Source organism: Teleopsis dalmanni, chromosome 2 (genome assembly GCF_002237135.1).
Source record: "Teleopsis dalmanni isolate 2A chromosome 2, ASM223713v2, whole genome shotgun sequence".
Classification (NCBI taxonomy): Eukaryota; Metazoa; Arthropoda; class Insecta; order Diptera; family Diopsidae; genus Teleopsis; species Teleopsis dalmanni.
In genome coordinates, this window is record NC_051847.1 from 131,805,993 (window position 1) to 131,827,272 (window position 21,280).

Here is a 21,280-nt window from a genome sequence, read left to right on the forward strand (position 1 = left end):
TCAAGACGGTCGCAGTGCATTAAAGACTTAGCCTAACCCATAAATTATTACCACTAACAATAGTACAAAAATCAATGTAGTTTTTGACTAAATTATTAATTAATTTTAATTGTTTTAATAAAATGTGAACTAAATTGTCTATTTATTTTTTACCTGTGATTAGTATTTTTTTTCAAAATTCGAAATTTCGTCTTAACTTTGATGATATGATATATAACTTTTAAAATAAAAAAATAAAAAATTTTTAACATCATTTATATGAAATTACTCATATATCAATAAAACAAGGAGTTTTTTTAATCAACGGCTTTTAAAGAGCCACTTTATTGTTATTAAGTTGTTAATTTATATCTGTCTGTCTGTTGCTTATATCGAACTTAAAATAAGACATGTGTGGTGAAATTTTATAAGTATATATATGTATATATATTGATTATATATTGTATATAAGTATTTATAGTTATATAATTATAATACGCATAATACGTTAATATTTATATAAAATATAATAAAATTTGATAATTAACTATAATAAAGTTTTAATAAAACTGTTTATTTATAATTATTATATAATATTTATTGAAAGAAAAGCTAAAAAGAATATATCTAGTAATATCATTAATTGCAAATATATTTTAAGTGTATATGATTATACTTTCATTAATTTTAATAAATATTTAAATATATTTTCAACCTTTACTTAGCAATATTTAGTTAATATTTCGTTTTATTTTTCTTTTTTATTAATTTTGAATAAACAATTTTTATAATAAAAATATGAATGCAATATTATTTAATATTGAATTTAAAAAGGTTTTTCAAATTAAAATAAAATATTTGATATAATAATTTATAATAAATTTTAAATAATTTATTATTAATTTATAGTATTTGGTAAACGTTTCATGGCTTTCCAAGTAATGTATAAAAATTATTATATATAACACTTTATTTTATATACTTGATTATGTAGTGTATTCTATATGATATAGAATATATGTGTTTCACAGATTTGATTTTAAGATATTTATTTATTTTCAAAATATTGTAATTTAAGATATCATTACAGATACCAATATTACGTATTTTATAAATATATTTCTTTAATATATTAAATAAATATTTTGAAAAAAAAATAAATTTAAAAAAACATTTGAAATATTGTTAAATATTTACTAAATGTTGCTTTGAATATTATATTTAATTTGATCAATTTTTTTTATTATTTTTTGAAAAATTGATAGATGATATATAGGGTTCTATATAGATAAATTAATCAATATTGCAAATTCAAAATATTAATGAATAATTTCTCGTGTCTAGAAATGGTTATCATTTTAAAATATTTCAAATACAAATATATATTTTATAATTAAATTTTATAATTTTTATAATTGATTATATAGTATATAGTATATGTGTATCTATAATATTAATTATTTATTTTTTAACATTTATTTTAAATCTTTTCCAACATATATTCTTTTTTTAATATAATAATTATTTGTTATTTAGTATATTTAATATATTAATATATATTTATATATATATATATATAATTTTTATAAGTAAATATTTTGTATATAATACTTTTCTTGTATATATGTACGTATATGTATATTTATATTTGAGTATATATATTTTAAAGTTATATATATTTATATTTGAAATAAAATTTTGAATTATTGCTTTATATTACTTTTGCTTTTGATTTTTATAATAAAATTGATTTCGTTTAAGTGGTTAAATATATATTTAAATTTATTGTTGAAAATATTTTAATCAATATTTTTTCATATACAAAAATTATAAAATATATTTGCAATTTTTAAATATAAATGTATATAAAATATTTTAGAATTATATATATTTATATATGTTTATATGTATATATTATATATATATGTATATATATATGTATGTATATATTATATGTATATATATATTTATATTTTTATTTTATTTATATTTGTTTGAATTTCAAATAAAATTTTTTAATTAGAAAAATTTTACGTGAAATATATATTTTATATTCTAAATACACTGAATATTTATTAATATATGTACTTAATTATTAAATTGTTTTTAACTGCGTTGCTTTATATAATTTTATATTTGTTATCTGAATTTGGGTTTTACATAAAACACATATATGTGATTAATAAATTTTTAAATTTTATATATAATTTTTTTAATAACTGCATTTTGAAATTATTTATATAGATACTTTATATATTTTAAATATAATTAATAAAAATTATGTTGTAATATAATAATATATATATACATATATGTAAATATAAAATACTACTTATGTATATATATAAATATAAAATATTACTTATGTATACATATAAATATATAATATTACTTATATATATTAATATATATAAATGTAGTACATATTTTTATCATTATTTGATTTATCATTAATATTATACTTTTAGACTTTGAATAATAATTCTATTAAGCTTTATATAATTTATAAAATATATATATAATATATAATATAATTTTTATATTATCATTTAAATATTTCTTTTATTAATATTTCGGGTCAATATAATTGTGCTCTTATGTGTTAAATATATGTAAATTATATAATTTCCTGGATATCAAATGATATAATTAGTTTTTGTAGCACATATTGTAAAGTTATATATTTATTTTTGCTACACAAATATCCATTTGTATAATATATATATATATATTTAATTTCTTGTTCTTACTACAAATGTGCCTTAATTTCATCCAGCATGCGATAGACCTTTACAAATTTTTTGTCCATCACATCAACGAAGGATTTCATATCATTTCTTACAATTGCCAATTCCATAGCTGCATCCGAAGTTGCGCTATCGCACTTTTTGGATGATTTATTATTTTCGTACCAACATGCCACGCCATCGATGTAATCATCGACCATTTCCGGTTCTATGGTATCTTCAATATAGCCAACATCACGTCGTTTTACATATGAATTCATCAGTAATTGCAGAAAATCACAATTCCAATTGTTTTGTTGGAAACATAGGAATTCTAGAGATTTTAGACTATCGAATATAGTGAATTTCATGTTGTACAAAGCATTTCCAGATATATCCAAAATCTTTAGTTGAGTCTGTTTTTTAAACAGTTGCTCTGGTACGTCATGCATATTAATTGCACTCAAGTTCAACCGTTCTAAGCCAATGTAACGACGTAAAGGATTACCGCGCATAGCACCGAGTGGATTGTGTGATAAATCCAAACTTGTGACATTCGCGGCATGCTGCAGATGTGGCACTTCACGCAACGAATTATTCCGTAACTCTAACTCAGAAACATACCCGTAAACAGTCAATTTGCGTAAGTCACAGTTATTCGCTTTAGCAGTACTTAACTCAGGAAAATTCAATATCAACTCCTGCAACACATTTCCAGACAAATCCAGCATGGTGATGCGGTGCTGCAGTTTGAATAGTTCGGACTCGAATACCGCAAATCGATTGCGTCCCAAATTTATCTGCGTTAAATTTAGGTTCTTATCGAATATGCCACGCGGAAATGTTTGCAGCAGGTTGCCTGATATATCCAAATCCAAAAGTTTACGCAATGGTGCAAATATGCCAGTTGGTAGATGTTCCAAGCGATTATTCGCTAATGAGAGTTCTTTCAGCTCTTTTAATGCGTGAAAGCTCATATTGTGCACCTTCTGTATTTTGTTGTTGTTCAGCGTGAGACTGTGTAGATTTTCAGCACCAAGAAATATGTTTTTAGGTATGTCACGAAGCTGATTGTGCGCCAGGGATAAGCTCTTCAAATTGCTGGCACCTTCGAATTGTGGCGATTCCAAAACGTCCACACTACAATTATCCATGTGCAGCACTTGCAAGTCGGGAAACGTTTCGAACATTAATGACGGTATTTTCGAAATCGACGAATTCAGAAACGACAACATAATTTGGTTAGCGATTGGCATTTGCGAAAGGAGCACGAAATCATTGCGACCGATTTCGATGTTCATGCATATTCCGTTCTTGCAATGATCCTGCATCCAAACGCGACGCAATTGTGCCGCTTGCGTGGTGGCATGATAGTGTGCGTGCAACGCGGCTATGACGCACACACACAAGAACACTAACTTCATCGGATGTTAAGAGTACGCGGCGTGTATTAATTTTCGAGTTCAAAATTTTATAATTCTTAAAATTTTGAAATTTTTGTTGGCGTTTAGTAAAGATTTTGCCTGCGAAAGGCGACGGTGTTAAACCGCATTTTCGACGCGTTAACCGCGATGTCACTTTTCCAACTGATGTAGCCACAAAATTCTTACTATTGCTGTTCTGTGGAAAATGTTATTGAGATTTGCTTTGATTTCACTACTATGGCATGTTTTCGCTTGAAAAATATTTCGAACCCCCCTAATGCGGGCTAAATTTCTGTTGAAGCATAAATCATTTTATTAAACTAAATACATCAGAATTTAGTTCGTGCTCAAAAGCAGGGGTTATGACAATATAACCCAGTATCGAAATTGTATGTAATACTCCATGTTTATATGTGCTTAGACATTATGGAAATATATGTCCAGTTGTGTAGTGTGTATCTTTGGAAGTTCACAACGTTTTCGACATTTATGACTGTGATGCGGTTTTTAATTAAGTAAACTTATTTCGTTGGCACTTGTGATTTTTTTCTATATATTTTTTTTATTTGAAATATTTTTAAATTGTTTATTATATACTGAATTTGGATTACAAAAAATATAATATACATATTTACTTATATTATATTTTGCTATGTCCGTTGTACTATATTTCATCTTCTTTAGTTTTAAAGCTAATTCTGTTGAACTTTCAATTTCATTGCTTTGGATTTGTTTTAAATAAAATTTAAAATTTTTGTGACTAAACACTTTGGAGAGGATGACACGCTGGCGTTGGTGATGATGATAAAAAATGTGTTTTAAAGTAGGAAATATTAATTTTTAACTATAATTTATCTTTCACAATCATTTTTTTATGGTTTGGATAGAAACGTTTTTTGTCGGCGGGACTTTAAACATCCTCAAAACATTTAGTAACACATATAATTTAAGCAAATACTTAGAAATTACTTTTATTTCCTATAAGTTTTATTCTTAAATTTAAATTTTGTGACTGAAAATGTGTCTATTGTTGATATTAGTAAGTTACCAATATAAATAAAATATATATGAAACAAATATTATAACAATGATAATAAAAATATATACTTAATAATATATGATTTGTATTTCTTAAAATCATGCATGATTTTTAAAAACACGTTAAAAATATTTTTTTTATAAAAACAAAAAAAAAATTTATATATATATATATAGATAATATATATGTGTATATATAAAAAATATTTTATATGAAAAATATGTTTTTATATGAGTTTCTTAAATGTATATATAGTAAAATTTTCAGTTTCCTTATGATGACTTTAGAGTAAAGTCGAAATATTGATGAAATAAAAATTATTGTAAAATTAATCGTGGATATTTTTCTTTAAATTTTTATTTTTAACAACAAAAAATTTGGTTAATTTGCCTGCAAAAACAGTTCATTAAAATAGTTTGGTCAAAAAATAATAAATATTGAAATGAATATGTGAATATATTATTTATTATATTAAATTAATTTAATTGCTTGCTAAACAGGGTTACCACTATAATGTAACCTAACGTAACTTTAACGATTTTGCTATCGATTTCATTTTATTTAAATTTTAATTAAAAGCTATACTCAATATCCGATTAGTATACATTAAATTAAGTTTAATGTGTCACCACAACAAGCCATTAAAAGTGTATATATAACTTTTAATATCTATACATAGCTTCTTCTTATATTATAACATAAAATGAAATTAATCCTTCTATAACTAGTTCTTCAGTAAATATCATCACGTATACCAAGCTTTATACTCTTTTTTTGTTAATAAATAAAGTGAGTCCTGCATAGATAAGTAATAGAACATTTATAAAAGAACTTGAGGTCAAAGTTATAACAAATTACAATTAAGTAATATAATCCAGCGTTGTTTAGCGAAGCTACCTAACAACATTGGACGCTACGCTACATTGGATATTTCAAGGAATTACCGCTGCTACCCATTGAAGTTATGTGTTTGACATGACTTCTCACTTGGTACCTTTGCTTATTTTGGATCACAGCTCCCGATGAAATACGCAACTCCACGCCGAATGAAAGTAAAATACAATAATTTTTCTCGCTTAAGTTTAGATATTAACCACAGTTAACCACACCAACCTCAGTTAGTCAGGACAGTGGAAGTTACAGTCAACTCACTCCCGTGATACCAGATTTATACCTGCGGTCGGGTGACGTAAGTGGGGACACTTACTTGCTAGCTTTCACACTCTAAACTGTGTCAGAATGGCACAGGGATTTTAATAGACTCTTACGATAAGCATGTTTTAAATCGGGAATATCCTAACCCTTACCCGCAGGGGATCAATTAAATATTAGTCGTTGACAATAGGACCTGAAAACTTTTACTGTTATTATCTTATATTACGTTATATTCAATTCCCGATTCAATTACAATCGCTTGCTACAACAGAATTCTACTTTCATATATTATATATTATATTCTAATTGTTTGGAATACAGTAGTCAGCGAGTGGAGTGCGAAGTACTTAAGAAATGCATTGGCCGCCTTCTTTTCTGACATTTATAACCACTGTATATATATAACACGTTCAACAATTATATATTGTGTATTAGTTTGATTGTATACTTGAAGAAATCTCGAATATCTTAATGATGTATAACGATGTGAGTCTCGGACCCACTACAACCACCTCTTAGGAATTAATGGAGAAGATTTTCACAGTAATGTAGAAACTTCATTCCAGCAATTATGGGGGAGATATATGAGCAAGGGGGTTAATACTTAGTGGATTAGAATTAGCTAAGCCAGAATCTTTGCATAGATGCAATAACATTACTTATATTGTTCTACTGAGGTATAATTATTGCTAGTTGAAAAGTCGAAACGATACAGTGGGGAGAAAGATATTTAAATAGCTTTAAATAATTCATTTATTTTCTATGTGGTTGAAAGTAATGTTTTTGTTACTCAAGTGTTATGAAGAAAGAACCAACTGTTTCGTGGGAAGTTAAAAACAAGAATCACTATTCACTCATATATCAGAAATTATTTTATAGATTATTTTTTATTAGTTTAGATCTATTATTTTGGATTCTAAACTATTTAAATTTAGTCTTTAAGCCTAAGTCTCCAGTTAGACAATTCAAATTATAGTCTTTTAGTTGTTTTATTAATTAATTGGATAATTAATTGTTATTATAAGGTTTTATTAATTATTTGGATGGTTTGATACTTTTATGGCCGCCGTCCTAACTATATCATTATAAGTGTCATGCAAAGATTAGTTAGAATTTAACTCAGGAAAAAATAAAATGATGTTGTTAAATTTTGTTGACATAAGATTAGAAAATACTCGAAAACTATTTAAAAATTTGTAATTTTAACGATTGATTTAATAAAGTTTCAATTACTTTCAATCACTTTTTTTTATTCTTAGTGCATTTTTACTAGCTTTTCGAAATTTATACATAAATAATTATAAGTTTGTTTGTATTTGCTAAGTAAATTATATAATTTAGTGGGATGACATTATCAATAAATAAAACTGATGTGTTTTTAGTAACTGATGTGTCGTATCACTGAATACATCCATATGAATAACACAATTGACACGGATTTATTTAATGTAATGAGTCGTACATACATACCACTGCAGTAGTGAACTGACTGACATTAGTCAATTACTATATGTACGACAAATAAAACTATGATCTTTTCGTTTTCTGCTTTAATCTATTGAAATTATTGTAAATTGTATATATTACACAGTTGAAGGGGACATGATGTCTGCGAGTAGTGACTTACTAAATGGTAGCCCCTTTACTGAAAATTGGTTAAATTGAAATGATGCTATTTTTGTTACATTTCACTAAGCAATAGTGTAGTATTGTGCTAGAAATTATTTTTTAAATTATGTAAATTAAAAAAATAAAAAACAGGTTTATTGTGATATTATCGTCAGACTGCTGACTATATTTTTGCACAACAAATATAAATTTTAAAAATGCAAATGGAATAAAAAATACAGAACCTTTTGAAAAAAGGACAATTTTTGTTTGCTACTCTGGTACTACTCTCGACTTTAGATTTAAAAAGAACTTAAAAAAACAAAACAAAAAAAAAAAATATAAGAAAACAATATAGAGTGTACCTACCAACAATAGCAACAGGTGTTATCCTTATAACAAGGATATCAAACAATGCAATGGAAATGCGCATAGCATCGTTGTAGGTGCTTCAGGGGTGTTGTTATATGCATAAAATAAAATAATAATAATAAAAAAAAAATAAAAAAAACTCTATAGAAAAAATAACATAAAAATTTGTATTTCTACTATGTTGCAAATGTTGTGTTGCAATTGCTACTCCCAGCTGGATTTGTGCATCCTTATAACTGTGTACACTGTACACTTCTTCTTCAGGTGGAGCTGTCAACCGTATTTGCAGCGTGTTTGTGATTTTCCACTGCTAACTTGTGTATATGCAAATTGCATTCCTAACCATTAAAGCAGATATAAAATAATAAAATAAAATAATAAAATAAAATGAAATGAAATAAGAAAACATATAACAACAACGAAAAGTACTAGAATTTGTGACAGAATGGCACAGTGAGGAGCGCAACAGTTGCTGCCGTGTTTATGCAGTCATTGTTGTGATTGCAGTTTATACCTTCCTTAACCCTTGACTTTCTGTCGTAAAAGTGAGACATTTGCATTGCATTCAGCTACTGCATTTGCATTTATACACAAAATGCAATTTTTTTTTGTGTATTTTGTTGCATTTTGAGTGGCTTTAATTTATGTTCATTGAATTGTGCGTTGTTATTTTGCAATTTTGTGCACAATTTCCTTCCGTTTTCATTTAAAAAAATATTGTTTTTTAATTGAAATGTTTTTTTAATAACATTTTGATACGACAGAGGAAATAATATGAAGTATTGGAATTTTGATTAAAAGCAAATTTACTTTGACATTGTGCCATCTGCGTTTGCCATTCCCAGCATAAGTATACAATATTAAAATCGTTTCTAGTCCTATGGAAGGAATCAAGTGGTATAGTTAAAATACAATAATTTTGTATTTGTATTCAAACGTATTATCTTTATTTGCTTTGAAACAAGAAAATCGATTGTAAGTGCCCTTCACTCAGAGTTTTACAGTTTCAAATTAGAAGTTCATATTTAAATAAATCCGATCCATAAAATTCTTGAAAATTAAATTTGATTCAGTAACCAATTGTTATATTATATTGTTGAAAAATAAAAACTCTTGATAGGTTTTACTCTTTAAATTACAACTGTGTGTAATTGACTAAGAGATTGAAATGTGAAGTTCACATAAAATAAAATAAATTTTATAAAAACCTAAATTAAATTAAAAATAATTTATTTTATAAAAGAAAAATTAGGAACCACTTGAAGCACTCATCTTTTTTTGTTCTATGTTTTGAACGATTAAGAGATAAAAATATATTTGAAAAATAATAAATTGACTTCAGAGCAAGTTTGCTGTTGTTTTATTATGTTTACATCAAATGAACAATGAAAGCAATAAAAATAATAACAATAGCAGGAAAAGTAATTTAGTTTACTTCTTACAAAATTTAATTTACATTCAAACTAATACAATAATAGATACCGATAGAAATATGCACAATGCAGGAAACACTGTAATTATATCAATTACCAAACTATCAGATATAAAAAATCTCTTACGTGTCTTGTAAAATGTAAATAAATTATTGATCTCATGGGGAAAACAACAAAAGAGTGACAGGGACAGAAAGATGTGCTTAGTTTGTAAAAATCCCGCACATATTGAAATATTGGTTTCCTATGTCCCTGAAGATTCTTGAACATGCTATTTACTTAAATTTAAATATATATATATCTACTTGTATATTCTATAAGTAAGTACTTATAGTCAACGGCTTCTTTTATTTAGATTGAGATTTTTTATCAAAATTATATCATTAGATTCCGTTATCAAGTTATCACTTCTTGTTAGATCATTTTGCTGATATCAAAATTATAGTAACTTTATTATAGTCAAAATACTACATATGGTATAGGTGGTAAGTTAATTGATAATACCATAAGTCATTTTACTTTTTGTTTTGCTTCACGTTAGACAAATATAGAGAAAGTGTTTGATTGTTTTCTCTTGGTCGTCGTCGTTATAATTATGAACTGCAATAATTATGCATGGATAATTTGAACATCTGTTGAATGTCCAAAAGATTGTTATGTTCATTTTTGAAGTAAGTAAAATTATAACATTCAGCAACCGACAATAACATCTGTTAGGACTGATATTTAATTTCCTTGCAAATATGCATTAACAATAAAAACAATAAGAGCAGTACCCAATAATGAAAGAAGTGAATAGACAAGAAAAAACATAGAAGGAAGGAAGAAGTATCGAAAAAATGTATGAAGTAAGATGTCTTTGCTGTTGGGAGCTTAATAAAAATGGAAGTCTAATTTAGAGTAAACAAGATGTAAGATTATACTGTCTGATGTGGATTGATTTGGTTACACATGCCTAATAATGAAGGGAAGTGTAAAGTCACTATCAGTGGTACCCACAACACATCAATGATAATAGATAAAAAGTTACGGTAACAGATAGTTTCGCTAAGAATACAAGCATCCCGCTGAATGTTGACTTAGACAATCCCTCATGCTGTGGACTTAAGCAAATCCGGATATTCAATTAGGGAAAATCACTATTCTCATTACGTGCGCACTAAACCTATGCTTGCCACGGAAAGTACGGCGTGTCAGTTATCATAATGGTTATCCGTATATCAGATTTTCAATTAAGGATGAGTGTTCAACTTCGAATATAGTTCACTGTTCTTATTAGATACGCATTGTATCTATCTATGTTTGGTATAGAAAGTACAGCGTGTATATCAGTGCTTAGAATTAAAGTACCAATAACTAATTGGAAACTAAAATATGATCCAAAGTATCTATGTGATCACCCACTGCAAACTGCAGCTCACATTCTTGATCACTGCCTATTTCAGAATAGGTCTTTAGAGTTATTAGTCTTTAATAACTAATAGATTTAAGTCTTATATAAATTTTTGTTTTTTAATTTTTTTATTTTCATACGAAAAATAAATCAATAATGACATTTATTATAATCACACCGCGAATGTATAGGCGGCTATAGATCTCAATAACTCTTAAGCCATTGAAAATATAATTTAAAAGTATTTGTGACATTTGATTTGTATTTGATTTAATTTAAAAATTAAGAACATTAATAAATTTTTAACTTATAAAATTGATAATTAATTCAAAAAGGTAACCAAAATTTGTTTTTAATTTAACTTGTATAGAATTTAAAATAAAAATAAACACATTAATAAATTTTTTTGATTTAAAAAAAATTTTAATTAATTATTAAATTAAAAAAAATTATTAATTAATTCAAAAAGTAACCAAAATAATTTTTTTAATTTCAAGTTTGTATAATTTAATTTAAAAATTAAAAAAATTATGAATATAATTAATTAATAATTTATATTATGTAATATTTTTTTAAAAAAAATGTTTTGAATTTAAAAAAATTATTAATTAATTTATAAAAGTAACCAAAAATAATTTTTTAATTTGACATGTATATAATTTAATTTTAAAAATTAATTTAATTATTGATATAAATAATTAATAATTAATATTAATTAAAATTTTTTTTTAAAAATTTATTAATATATTTATAAAGGTAACCTAAAGTCTTCTTTAATTTAACATGTTTCAATTTCAGTTTTAAAATTAAATACATTAATATTTTTTTTTTAAGGTAAATAAAAATTATTAATTTAGGTTACTAATTTAAAAAAAATTTGAATTAATTTATAAAGGCAACTTAAAGTGTTATTTCATTTGACATGCTTTTAAGCCAGTTTTAAAATTAAATTATTAATTCAATTTATTAATTTAAAAAAGTTATTAAATAATTCATTAATGTAACCTAAAGTTTTGTTTAATTATTTGCAGTTCATTCTATTATATAAATTTTTTTTATTATAAAATGTTTTGTTAGTTGATATCATTCCGTATTCATTTAAAGTCATAAGTAACATTACGTGAACGTTTTTTTTTTGTTTTTGGCTTTTGCACACAATCATGTAATATTACAACTTAAAAAATAATTAAATAAATAATCTGGATTATATTCGGTGTATGTATTTCAATTTAACTTATAAAATTGCAATTATTGTATTTGGCCACTAATATAAATTAAATTCATTTAAAATGAATATCAGCTAAAATCTCTGTTAAGCTGCTAAATTAAATTTTGCTCATACGTCGCATATGCCACGTACACGTACGTCTGCGTAGAATTTTATATTAGAATAAAAATAAAAAAATAAAAATAAAAAAATAAAAAAGAAATTCTTTTCATGGAGGCGGGTAACATATATATAAAATTAAAAAAAAAAAAAAAGTAAAAGTACATTTTTTGCAAGTTGTCAAAAAATAAGAGTAGATTATCGTGCATGTGCAGCACTTAATGTGTTTCATAAAGCAGAGCAGTTCCCTTTAATCCCTTTTTTTGTGGGTGTGCGATGGTTTTTTTTTTCTTTGTTGGGGAGTATTTTTTACAAGTCAGCTTAAATAAAATGTTCTGATTTTAATTTCTCATATTTTTAATATTTTACTTTATATCATTTTATTTTAGTTTTCAGTTTTCAGTTTTCAGATTTCAACTTTCAGGTTTCAGTTTTCAGTTTTCATAAAAAAAATAAAATGTATCTCAAATAAAAAACGCGAACTTGTGCAAATACTCGAAAATGTTTTAAAACGAAACGTTTGGCGTGCATATTTATCTCAATGTACAAGCGTCGGTGCACATCCACACGATGACTCCCAGTTAAATGGAAGATTAATGTGCAGTTATGAAAGTTTCAATATGTACGAATTAGTAGCATTTTTATTAATTTTTGCTAAAAATTTGGGATTTTAATAAAAGCAAAAATAAAATAAAATAAAATAAAATAAAAAAAAAATTATTACTATTTTAAGTGAAAAGCAATTTTAAGTGGCAGTGATATGTAAATAAATGAAAAACCATATATTTATACATTTATATATACACACGTACATACATACATAGAGTTATTTATTATAAATAAATTGACTCCGACAAGTTCTTTAAATAATAAGCCTTTTTATTATGGCTTTCCCTAATGTCTTGTGACATCCTTTTTAAAGCCCAACGGAGAGTTGAAATACCTTAATATCATCGAAAAAAGTATAAGAAAAAACCTGACAAAAAGGTTCGAATAATAAAAAAAAAATAATGATGTGTGCTTATAACGAAAGACTAAAGTGCCGTAACCTCAAACTTCAAATACGAGATTATGTGCCTTTTCGGGTTAAGGCATGTCATGACATCCACATTTTCCCTACCAAATGCTCTTACTTTGGAAAGAGTTTTGTTTTCATATTTTGAAGCATCTTTTTTTGGTTTGCTTTCAGTTTTGCTATTTTTTGGAAATTGATTAAGATGAAATGATGTTGTTAGCGTAAAAATATGATAGTGTCAGAGACAGATGACGAATTGTCATTTTTTGTATATTAAAAATATTCACCGAAAAAATTTTGCTAAAATATTTGGTCAAACAGCAGTTAAACGAAAATGATAAAAAAAATTAGAAAATACAATAAATAAAAATATTAAAAAACAATTATTAAATTTCACTAAAACATTAAGAAATGATTCAAAAGTTGTATAAAATACATTTTTTTAACATTAAAACATATGTTTAAACAAAGATATGCTGCAAAAGTTTACATATCAATTGACAAGTTTATTAGTATTCTTTAAATGCTGTTAGTTAGCACTTTTACTCGTTTTTGGTACTGTTTTTGCGAAAATGTATTTCGACATAATTTTTAAATAGGTATGTTAAAGCCATTTGTGATGTTGAGTAATGGGACTGTTCGATCTATAACTAATCTTTGAAAATTTATATTTTCTTCGTTTTTACTACTATTAGCTAGTATTTTTGGCTTTTTCTATATAGCATTGGATACTTGCCTGTGTGGAGTTATGATCTGTTATTAATTATGACGATGATTTCTTTTTTCGATAATGTTTACTTAATTTGGGGCTATTAAGCTCATATCCATCATCTATTTTTTAGAGATCTGCATTCTTTCCGATAACGGATTAAAGTGTAAAAATTAGTAATTAAGGTTTTGAAGAGTTAATAAAAAATTTTTATTTTAGAAGATATACGAATTTTGTGTTTTGTAAACTAGCGACAAATGAATAGATACTCATTTTTTTTTTTAGAAATGGTTTTCCGGATTTTCCTACTTTCCTGTCAAAAAGCGAAATTTTTCAAATTTCTTTTAAAAGTATATTTTCAAAATTTTTTTTTGGCAAAGAAGGAAGGGAGTTTGGGGAAGGATGATTAAGGCTTATTAGAAACATGAAATTCTATGAGTCTCTTAGAATAAAAAACCATATCTTTTACTCCTTTACAAAATTTATTAGAGATGCAGATGTCTAAGACATAAATGGTTTGCATATTGAAGTTCAAGAATCCTCTTTAAAAGGATATTCAGCTTGCTATAAATATACAAGTACACTTTTAAACAAATATTAGAATTTATATATTGTGGCGTTATGTTCTCCTGCACAAGTAAGTCATTCTCCACAATTAATGACCGTAACGATCTGACCATGAAGTGATCATGCGTTTCCTCAAAGTACAACAAATAATGTGAATCTGAGGTCTGGATGTGCCAATAAGTGAAAGAAAGTGCAAACGATGTTATTTATATATTAATATGTTATTTATTAATTAATATGTTATGTATATAAAAGGAACATTGTAAAGGAAGATCTGATTTACATCGAATTTCCCATAATCGACACTGAAATTGTTCATATAGGAGAATTGTAATAAACTAAATAAATTTATGCTAAACAAATTTTTTCTTTACACAAACGAATTTATTGTGCTGAAACTAATTCATTCTATTCATATGTAAAGTAGTTCATTCTATACACAAACCATTCATAATAACTTTAATCCCATTCAAAGGGTATTTTAATTTTTATGCAGTAAAATAACGATTCAATAACGAAAAGGGCTATAATCTCAATAATTGCTTAAATCTACCTTAAGGCTTACAATGTAAATATAAGATTACAAATAAGTTTAATTGCATTTATAAATATAAAATTAAAATTTTTTTAATATTCAATATTTTTAATTAATAATTTCTTTTATTTTTTTATAACTGGTAATAATTTGTACTCACATTGTGTTTGTGAGCTTTTAATCTATTTTTTCTATGAATATAATAGAAAAATAATACGGTAAACAAAATTTCATTTCCTGACATTTAGTCCTCCACATATAATAAATAAATATCATATTATCATTTAGAAAAAAAACGTCATTATTACAAACTTAAACTATTGCTTTATAATTTAATTTTACTAATGGGTTGTGACTGTTTGAAATGTTTTAATTTAGTTGAATAATTTAATTGTGTAATACCTTTTTATATGAATAATGACTTAAATATTTTATAATTTCAATAATGTAATATTTTATTCATTTTATGTTAACTTATACACCTAACGTCAATCTAATAAATTGCTATATTTAATTGTTGACAAAATTTTTCAATTAAAAGTTGCTCTATATTCAGTACTACACAACTTCGACGACCTCAACATGTCCACGAAATCAGAACATAATTTCAGATTTCATCCACAACTTTTCCATACAAAACGTATATCACAGAGGCTATTGTGATATCACAATGAATAGTCTGACAAGCAACAGTAGACAAGAGATACTTAACTACAAATGGCAGCAATAAATCAAGTTAATTAACTCGTCTACATTTTCATTATAAAGCCATAGTGTTTATTTTCATATTGTTTTAGTAATTTTATATAAAGATTTATAGATATGATATACACATATTGTGTCTAATAAGACATATGATAACAAACATACATGTATGCACAAGTATCAAAATTAATTTTAATATTTACCTACGGCAGCTGTTTCTTTTCGAATACTTACTGCCATTTTAATTACTCGGTTTATTAAAATTAATATCCTTTAAGCTAAATAAATTCATATAAATTCAGGATAATACTTTTTATTATTTGATACTTAATACGAACGCCCCAAACATGAATATAAAATGTTTTCGGTCGATGCAAAACCACTTTAAGCTGCTTACCATGTTTCGTAGTTAAATAGAATACATTGTTATACATTATATAAAGCACATGTATTTCTGCTTGTCTTCATATATAAATCCGTAAACCTATGGTGCTACAAATGCTTTGTTTAGAAAAAATATTAGTTGAAAAGTCGTCATTTATCATTTGTGCATGCATTGTGCCTCTAGCACAGCTATTTTCTAAGTATTTATGCAAATACCAAACTGTTAAGTTTTGAAGATTTATGTTTGTAAACATATGGCTATATACATCTACATTTATATGGTGGCATATGAGGTGCAGAGATTTTATGTCGAAGACGCCTAAAGGTATACTTCTTAAAATTTGAACATTTAGTGTGATGAAAAAGGTAGTGTATTTGAAATTTATTTTTTTGATTTTGATATTTAAATTTAATCGTCTGTTAGTCAGTAGTTATTCCAAAATAATATTCGATATAGAAAAACTAAAAACTAATACTGGCGTTTTTAAATTTTTTTGTTTTTATTTATTTACAATTTTTATTGTTCGAAAATGTTAACTCAAAAGACCAATAATTAGGTTTCCTGAAATTACGTGTTGCTGAAATATTATTAACTAACTTTATTTTCTCTGATGCAAATTTGTGGTGCAAAAAATATTGATTAAAGAAGTTCTAACAATTAATTACAGGAGGTTAAATAAAGGATATTCAATGGTGAAGACTGATTGTTACGAAGAAACAAAGAAGAAGAAAAAGAAACGAATATTGTTATGTCTACGAAATAAACATTAGACTGCACTAGTTTGTAAGCAATTATAATCTAAAATTAAAAAAAAATATATATAAAAATGATGTTTAATATCGAAAGTTGACTGTTATGGCTGCATAAAGATCAAAGAGTAAAATACATACCAATTGGAAATTTTTTAATTCAACTATTTGCGTTATTAACGTTTATTTTTTCTTCCTGACGCATATCTTGATGACGAAAAGAAACTTTTAAAAAGTTAGACGGATTCTAATAGCAAAGATAATAGAAAAGACAACGACAAAAATTTATTAAATCCTTTAGGTCTTAGGAAATAAATGCGTTATTATTTTTAGTTTGACACTAATCATATTAAGCAGTAGAGCATTTATCACTAGACTCAATAGTACAAAAACAATAACCACCTTACCTGTTCAAACTACAATTACTCAGATGAGATTATAATTTTCATAAGCTTATCTTCAATTTATCAACAGCTTGGCAACTGCTAGTACTAATACAAATACATTCTCTGATAGCTGCTAAACCCCATCTCTTATCTTAGATCTATTTAAACAAATTTCATAGTACTAGAAATTAGTTTTTTAACTACGCAATTTATTATTTCATCCACTTTATTCCATTCATGCAATAAGTTTAAAAATAATAAAATGCAAATATAAAATTGCATAAGTATACTTTACTATATCCCATAAAGCTGCAGTTAACACGAACTGTCTGCCTACCTCATCCTCATCCTGCTGTCATCCCGCACTTTTTTACTATTGCATTACTAATGCATTTAGTTTTATCTATTCGAGCGTTATGTGCCAATATGCTTCCAGCACACAATTGCATACAATGGCTTTGTAGTCTCAATGTCGCTTTCATATTTCCGGCGACAATTGCTTAAGGATAGTCGACGATAAGCGCGCATTAAAACGACACTTTTATTAAGTAATACTCACTTATATTTCATATCATATAAGTTTTTTAAGTTATGTGATTCCTTTATCCTTAGAAATTTATTAAATTTATGTCTATGTAGATTTAAATGAAATACTGCATAATATTGTTTATTGCTTAAGGTATTTGATATCACACACATATTCAGTTATATGTATATGTGAAGTAGCATAAATGATAACACTCATACGCACTGTAAGCCCGAATTTATATTTCCTAATAAATTATTATATGCTCTGAAGATAACACGTAAGAATAAAATATGCTAAATAATAATAAAATCATGATGTTAATAAATTTATGCAAATCTATTTTATACAATACTTTCGAGAGAATATTATTCAAGTGGAAAAATTTTATATTTCCATTGCTTCGCTTGATTAACAAGTATCTTTTTATCAATTTTTTGTTATTTTTTTTTTATTTCAAATTCGTTGTTCAACGACAAATTATTTGCATAATTTGACAGAAATTTTCTCAAATGCAGAAGTATTGAATATCTTTTTAACAAAATATACATACATATCTTTACAGATATGTAAGTTAATAAATTCTTTGCTGTAATAAAACATAATGTGCATATATTTTGCTGGAAGTAATAACACAAATTAGATTGTGCATATGATGTAGTCATGTATAAGACATGAAATTATAAATATAAAGTTTGTTTGATGTACCTATATATATAAATAATATAAATGTAAAAAATTAACATAATTGCGTAATTGTAGCTAAAGGATAAAACATATTTTTGATATTATAATAAGCAACAATTTTTTAATTGGTATAAATGTATTATAGTTCTAAAAATCAGTCCACTGATTTATTAAAAGGTTAAAGGGAAATTTATCAATAACCAATCATGGCTATTGTTCATGATTGGTTATCAATTAAAACTTCACTTACATAGAAACTGAAAATTATAGTAGAAAAACTTTGAAAGATCGATTCTTAATATAACAATATAATAAATATTAAACATTCATGAATCAAATAAAAAAGACGTTAGATTGAAATATTGTCAGTATACAGAAATTCAAATTATTACAAATCGTTTAATATTTCATATTGCATTTAACAGATTAACTGTTCGACGCAGCTATGAATTCAGTTAAAAAATTGGACAAGCTTCTGTAATCCACTGTTTTACATTTAATAATACCATTATAATAAACATAATTTTTTAAAACCGTGTCTGTGATGGAGTGTTCAAGTTGAGGGAGCACTAACTAGACTTGATGTACGAGACTGGAGAAGTCGCGCACGCACCTGAGGCGCAGCAGAAGCTATGTCAGGCCGAAACTCGGCAACGGGTTGTTATGGCCAACTAAGTAAGTAAGTAAATAATTTTTTAAAATTTTTTATATTAAAAATGCTCATAAAAATATTTTCTTTATCAATGTTTTGTGTTTCCATCATTCGGTTTATTGAAAGTCAAAGCAAAATACTTGACTACCTTCCTGGCAATTGCAAGGAACGACCAAATAATATGAAGCGATAGTTTTACTCTGTATTTCTCGCAATCTGCTGATGTCGTGCCCTTTCTCTCATTAAAAAAAGTGGATAAAATGAGCATAACCACTGGAGAAACCAGTGATTAGAAATCAATCACATTTTATATTCGATATAGATACTTTATAATTAGACATAAAATTTGAATTCAGAAAATATATTGCAAAATGAAAACTCTACTCTTGATGGGAATCAAAGCAAGATTATTTGTTAACGATCAGTAATTACTTGAATGACACTATCGATTTCTTGTATTACGTCAAATTGGAACAACCTATATCTATCATATCCATTAGATGTTTGCTTTTGTTGAATTTTATTTAATCGAAATTTAAAAATTACTGCAAGTAGTTAAGACCACTTTGTAGTAAGGATATTATCAAATCTAATTATTATCAAATTAATTCAGTTACTTTTTTATATATTATATTATATATGTGGACTTGATTTTTCGGTACTTAAATGTAGAGTTTGAAATTAAAATTATTTTTGGAGATATCAGAAATTTTTTTCTTTGAACTAATAATTTTTTTAAAGAACAATTTAAGTCCTTCATTTCTATTAGTTCAATTTCCTGACATTTCACTTAAAATGAAATATTTTAAAATTTTTTTAAATCTGTCTGAAGATCTATTTCCTTATGTTTATATATTACTTTCGGTAATAAAATAATAATGTAGATTAAAAAATATATAAATTAAGATAGGATACTTACTGGCTTGATGTTTAGAATTATTTTCTACATAATGATTATATGATAATGATTATCTCACATAAAATAAAGATCTTAAAGGTGCTCAATATGCAATAAAAATTACCTAAAAAGAAATAAAAATATAGAAAAATTAAATTTTATATTTAAAATTTATTATTGATTAATTGTTATATTAATAATTGATGTATTATTCTGGTATATTAATATCTCTATATATTATTTATAAATTGTATGTAAATTAAATAAAAATTTAAATTTATATTTATTGTAAAATAAAGATTATATATATATAATTTTAATTTCTAAAAAAGTTAATAACTTTTTTGATTTAATTTTATATAGAAAATCAGTTTTATTTGTTAAGAAACTGCAACCTTTGTATATTCTACCCTAATTAATTTAGACTTGATCAAATAAAATTTTAATCAAATATTAATTAACTCAATTAAATATAATTCATAATTCAACTCTTTATGAAATATAACAAGTTTGCTATTAAAAATAATAGTCACTTTCGTCTGAAACATTTGACGTTAAATTACAACTAATATATATAGTCTCCCGTGCGACTAGTGGAGTAACATTAGTATGACATTCTCAGCATTACTTTCCTAGATTAGGTTCTATACATAAGAAAGAACAAATCATACAACAAATAATGCCTCTACGAACAGAATAGTATTGAAATTTAACAATTGAAAATAAAATTATAATTAATTAATTAATTCAATTATTCTACAGCTGGTTAATGATTTCGTTCTAATATTAACATAGCAAGTGAAATTGTTAAAAAAAACTTTCATAGCAAAAGTAGCAAAACTCCAGAAAAATATGAGAACATAAAAAGTCAAGTACGGCTTTAGATCAGTTGATTAAGGTGCGCTGATTCCGAGTTCGATTCGTGGTATTTGCAGTCTCAAAAATAATTATTTACGAATAATTATGTTAAATACAAGAATTATTTCCAAGATCACTGATGACGGGTATTT

General features: G+C 25.4%; 1 protein-coding gene across 1 annotated transcript; it reads right to left on the reverse strand.

Annotated features, from left to right (window-relative positions):
- Window positions 1-2,653: 2,653 nt before the first annotated feature.
- On the reverse strand, window positions 2,654-4,311 carry LOC119685111 (leucine-rich repeat-containing protein egg-6). Its single transcript, XM_038099314.1, has one exon. It carries the CDS (start codon window positions 4,127-4,129, stop codon window positions 2,729-2,731), a length of 1,401 nt encoding a protein of 466 aa, XP_037955242.1. The 5' UTR covers window positions 4,130-4,311; the 3' UTR covers window positions 2,654-2,728.
- Window positions 4,312-21,280: the final 16,969 nt, after the last annotated feature.

What these genes read in the sequence shown, in the direction of transcription:
- LOC119685111 (XM_038099314.1), bottom strand. Translation starts at nt 4,129, where the DNA reads ATGAAGTTAGTGTTCTTGTGTGTGTGCGTCATAGCCGCGTTGCACGCA.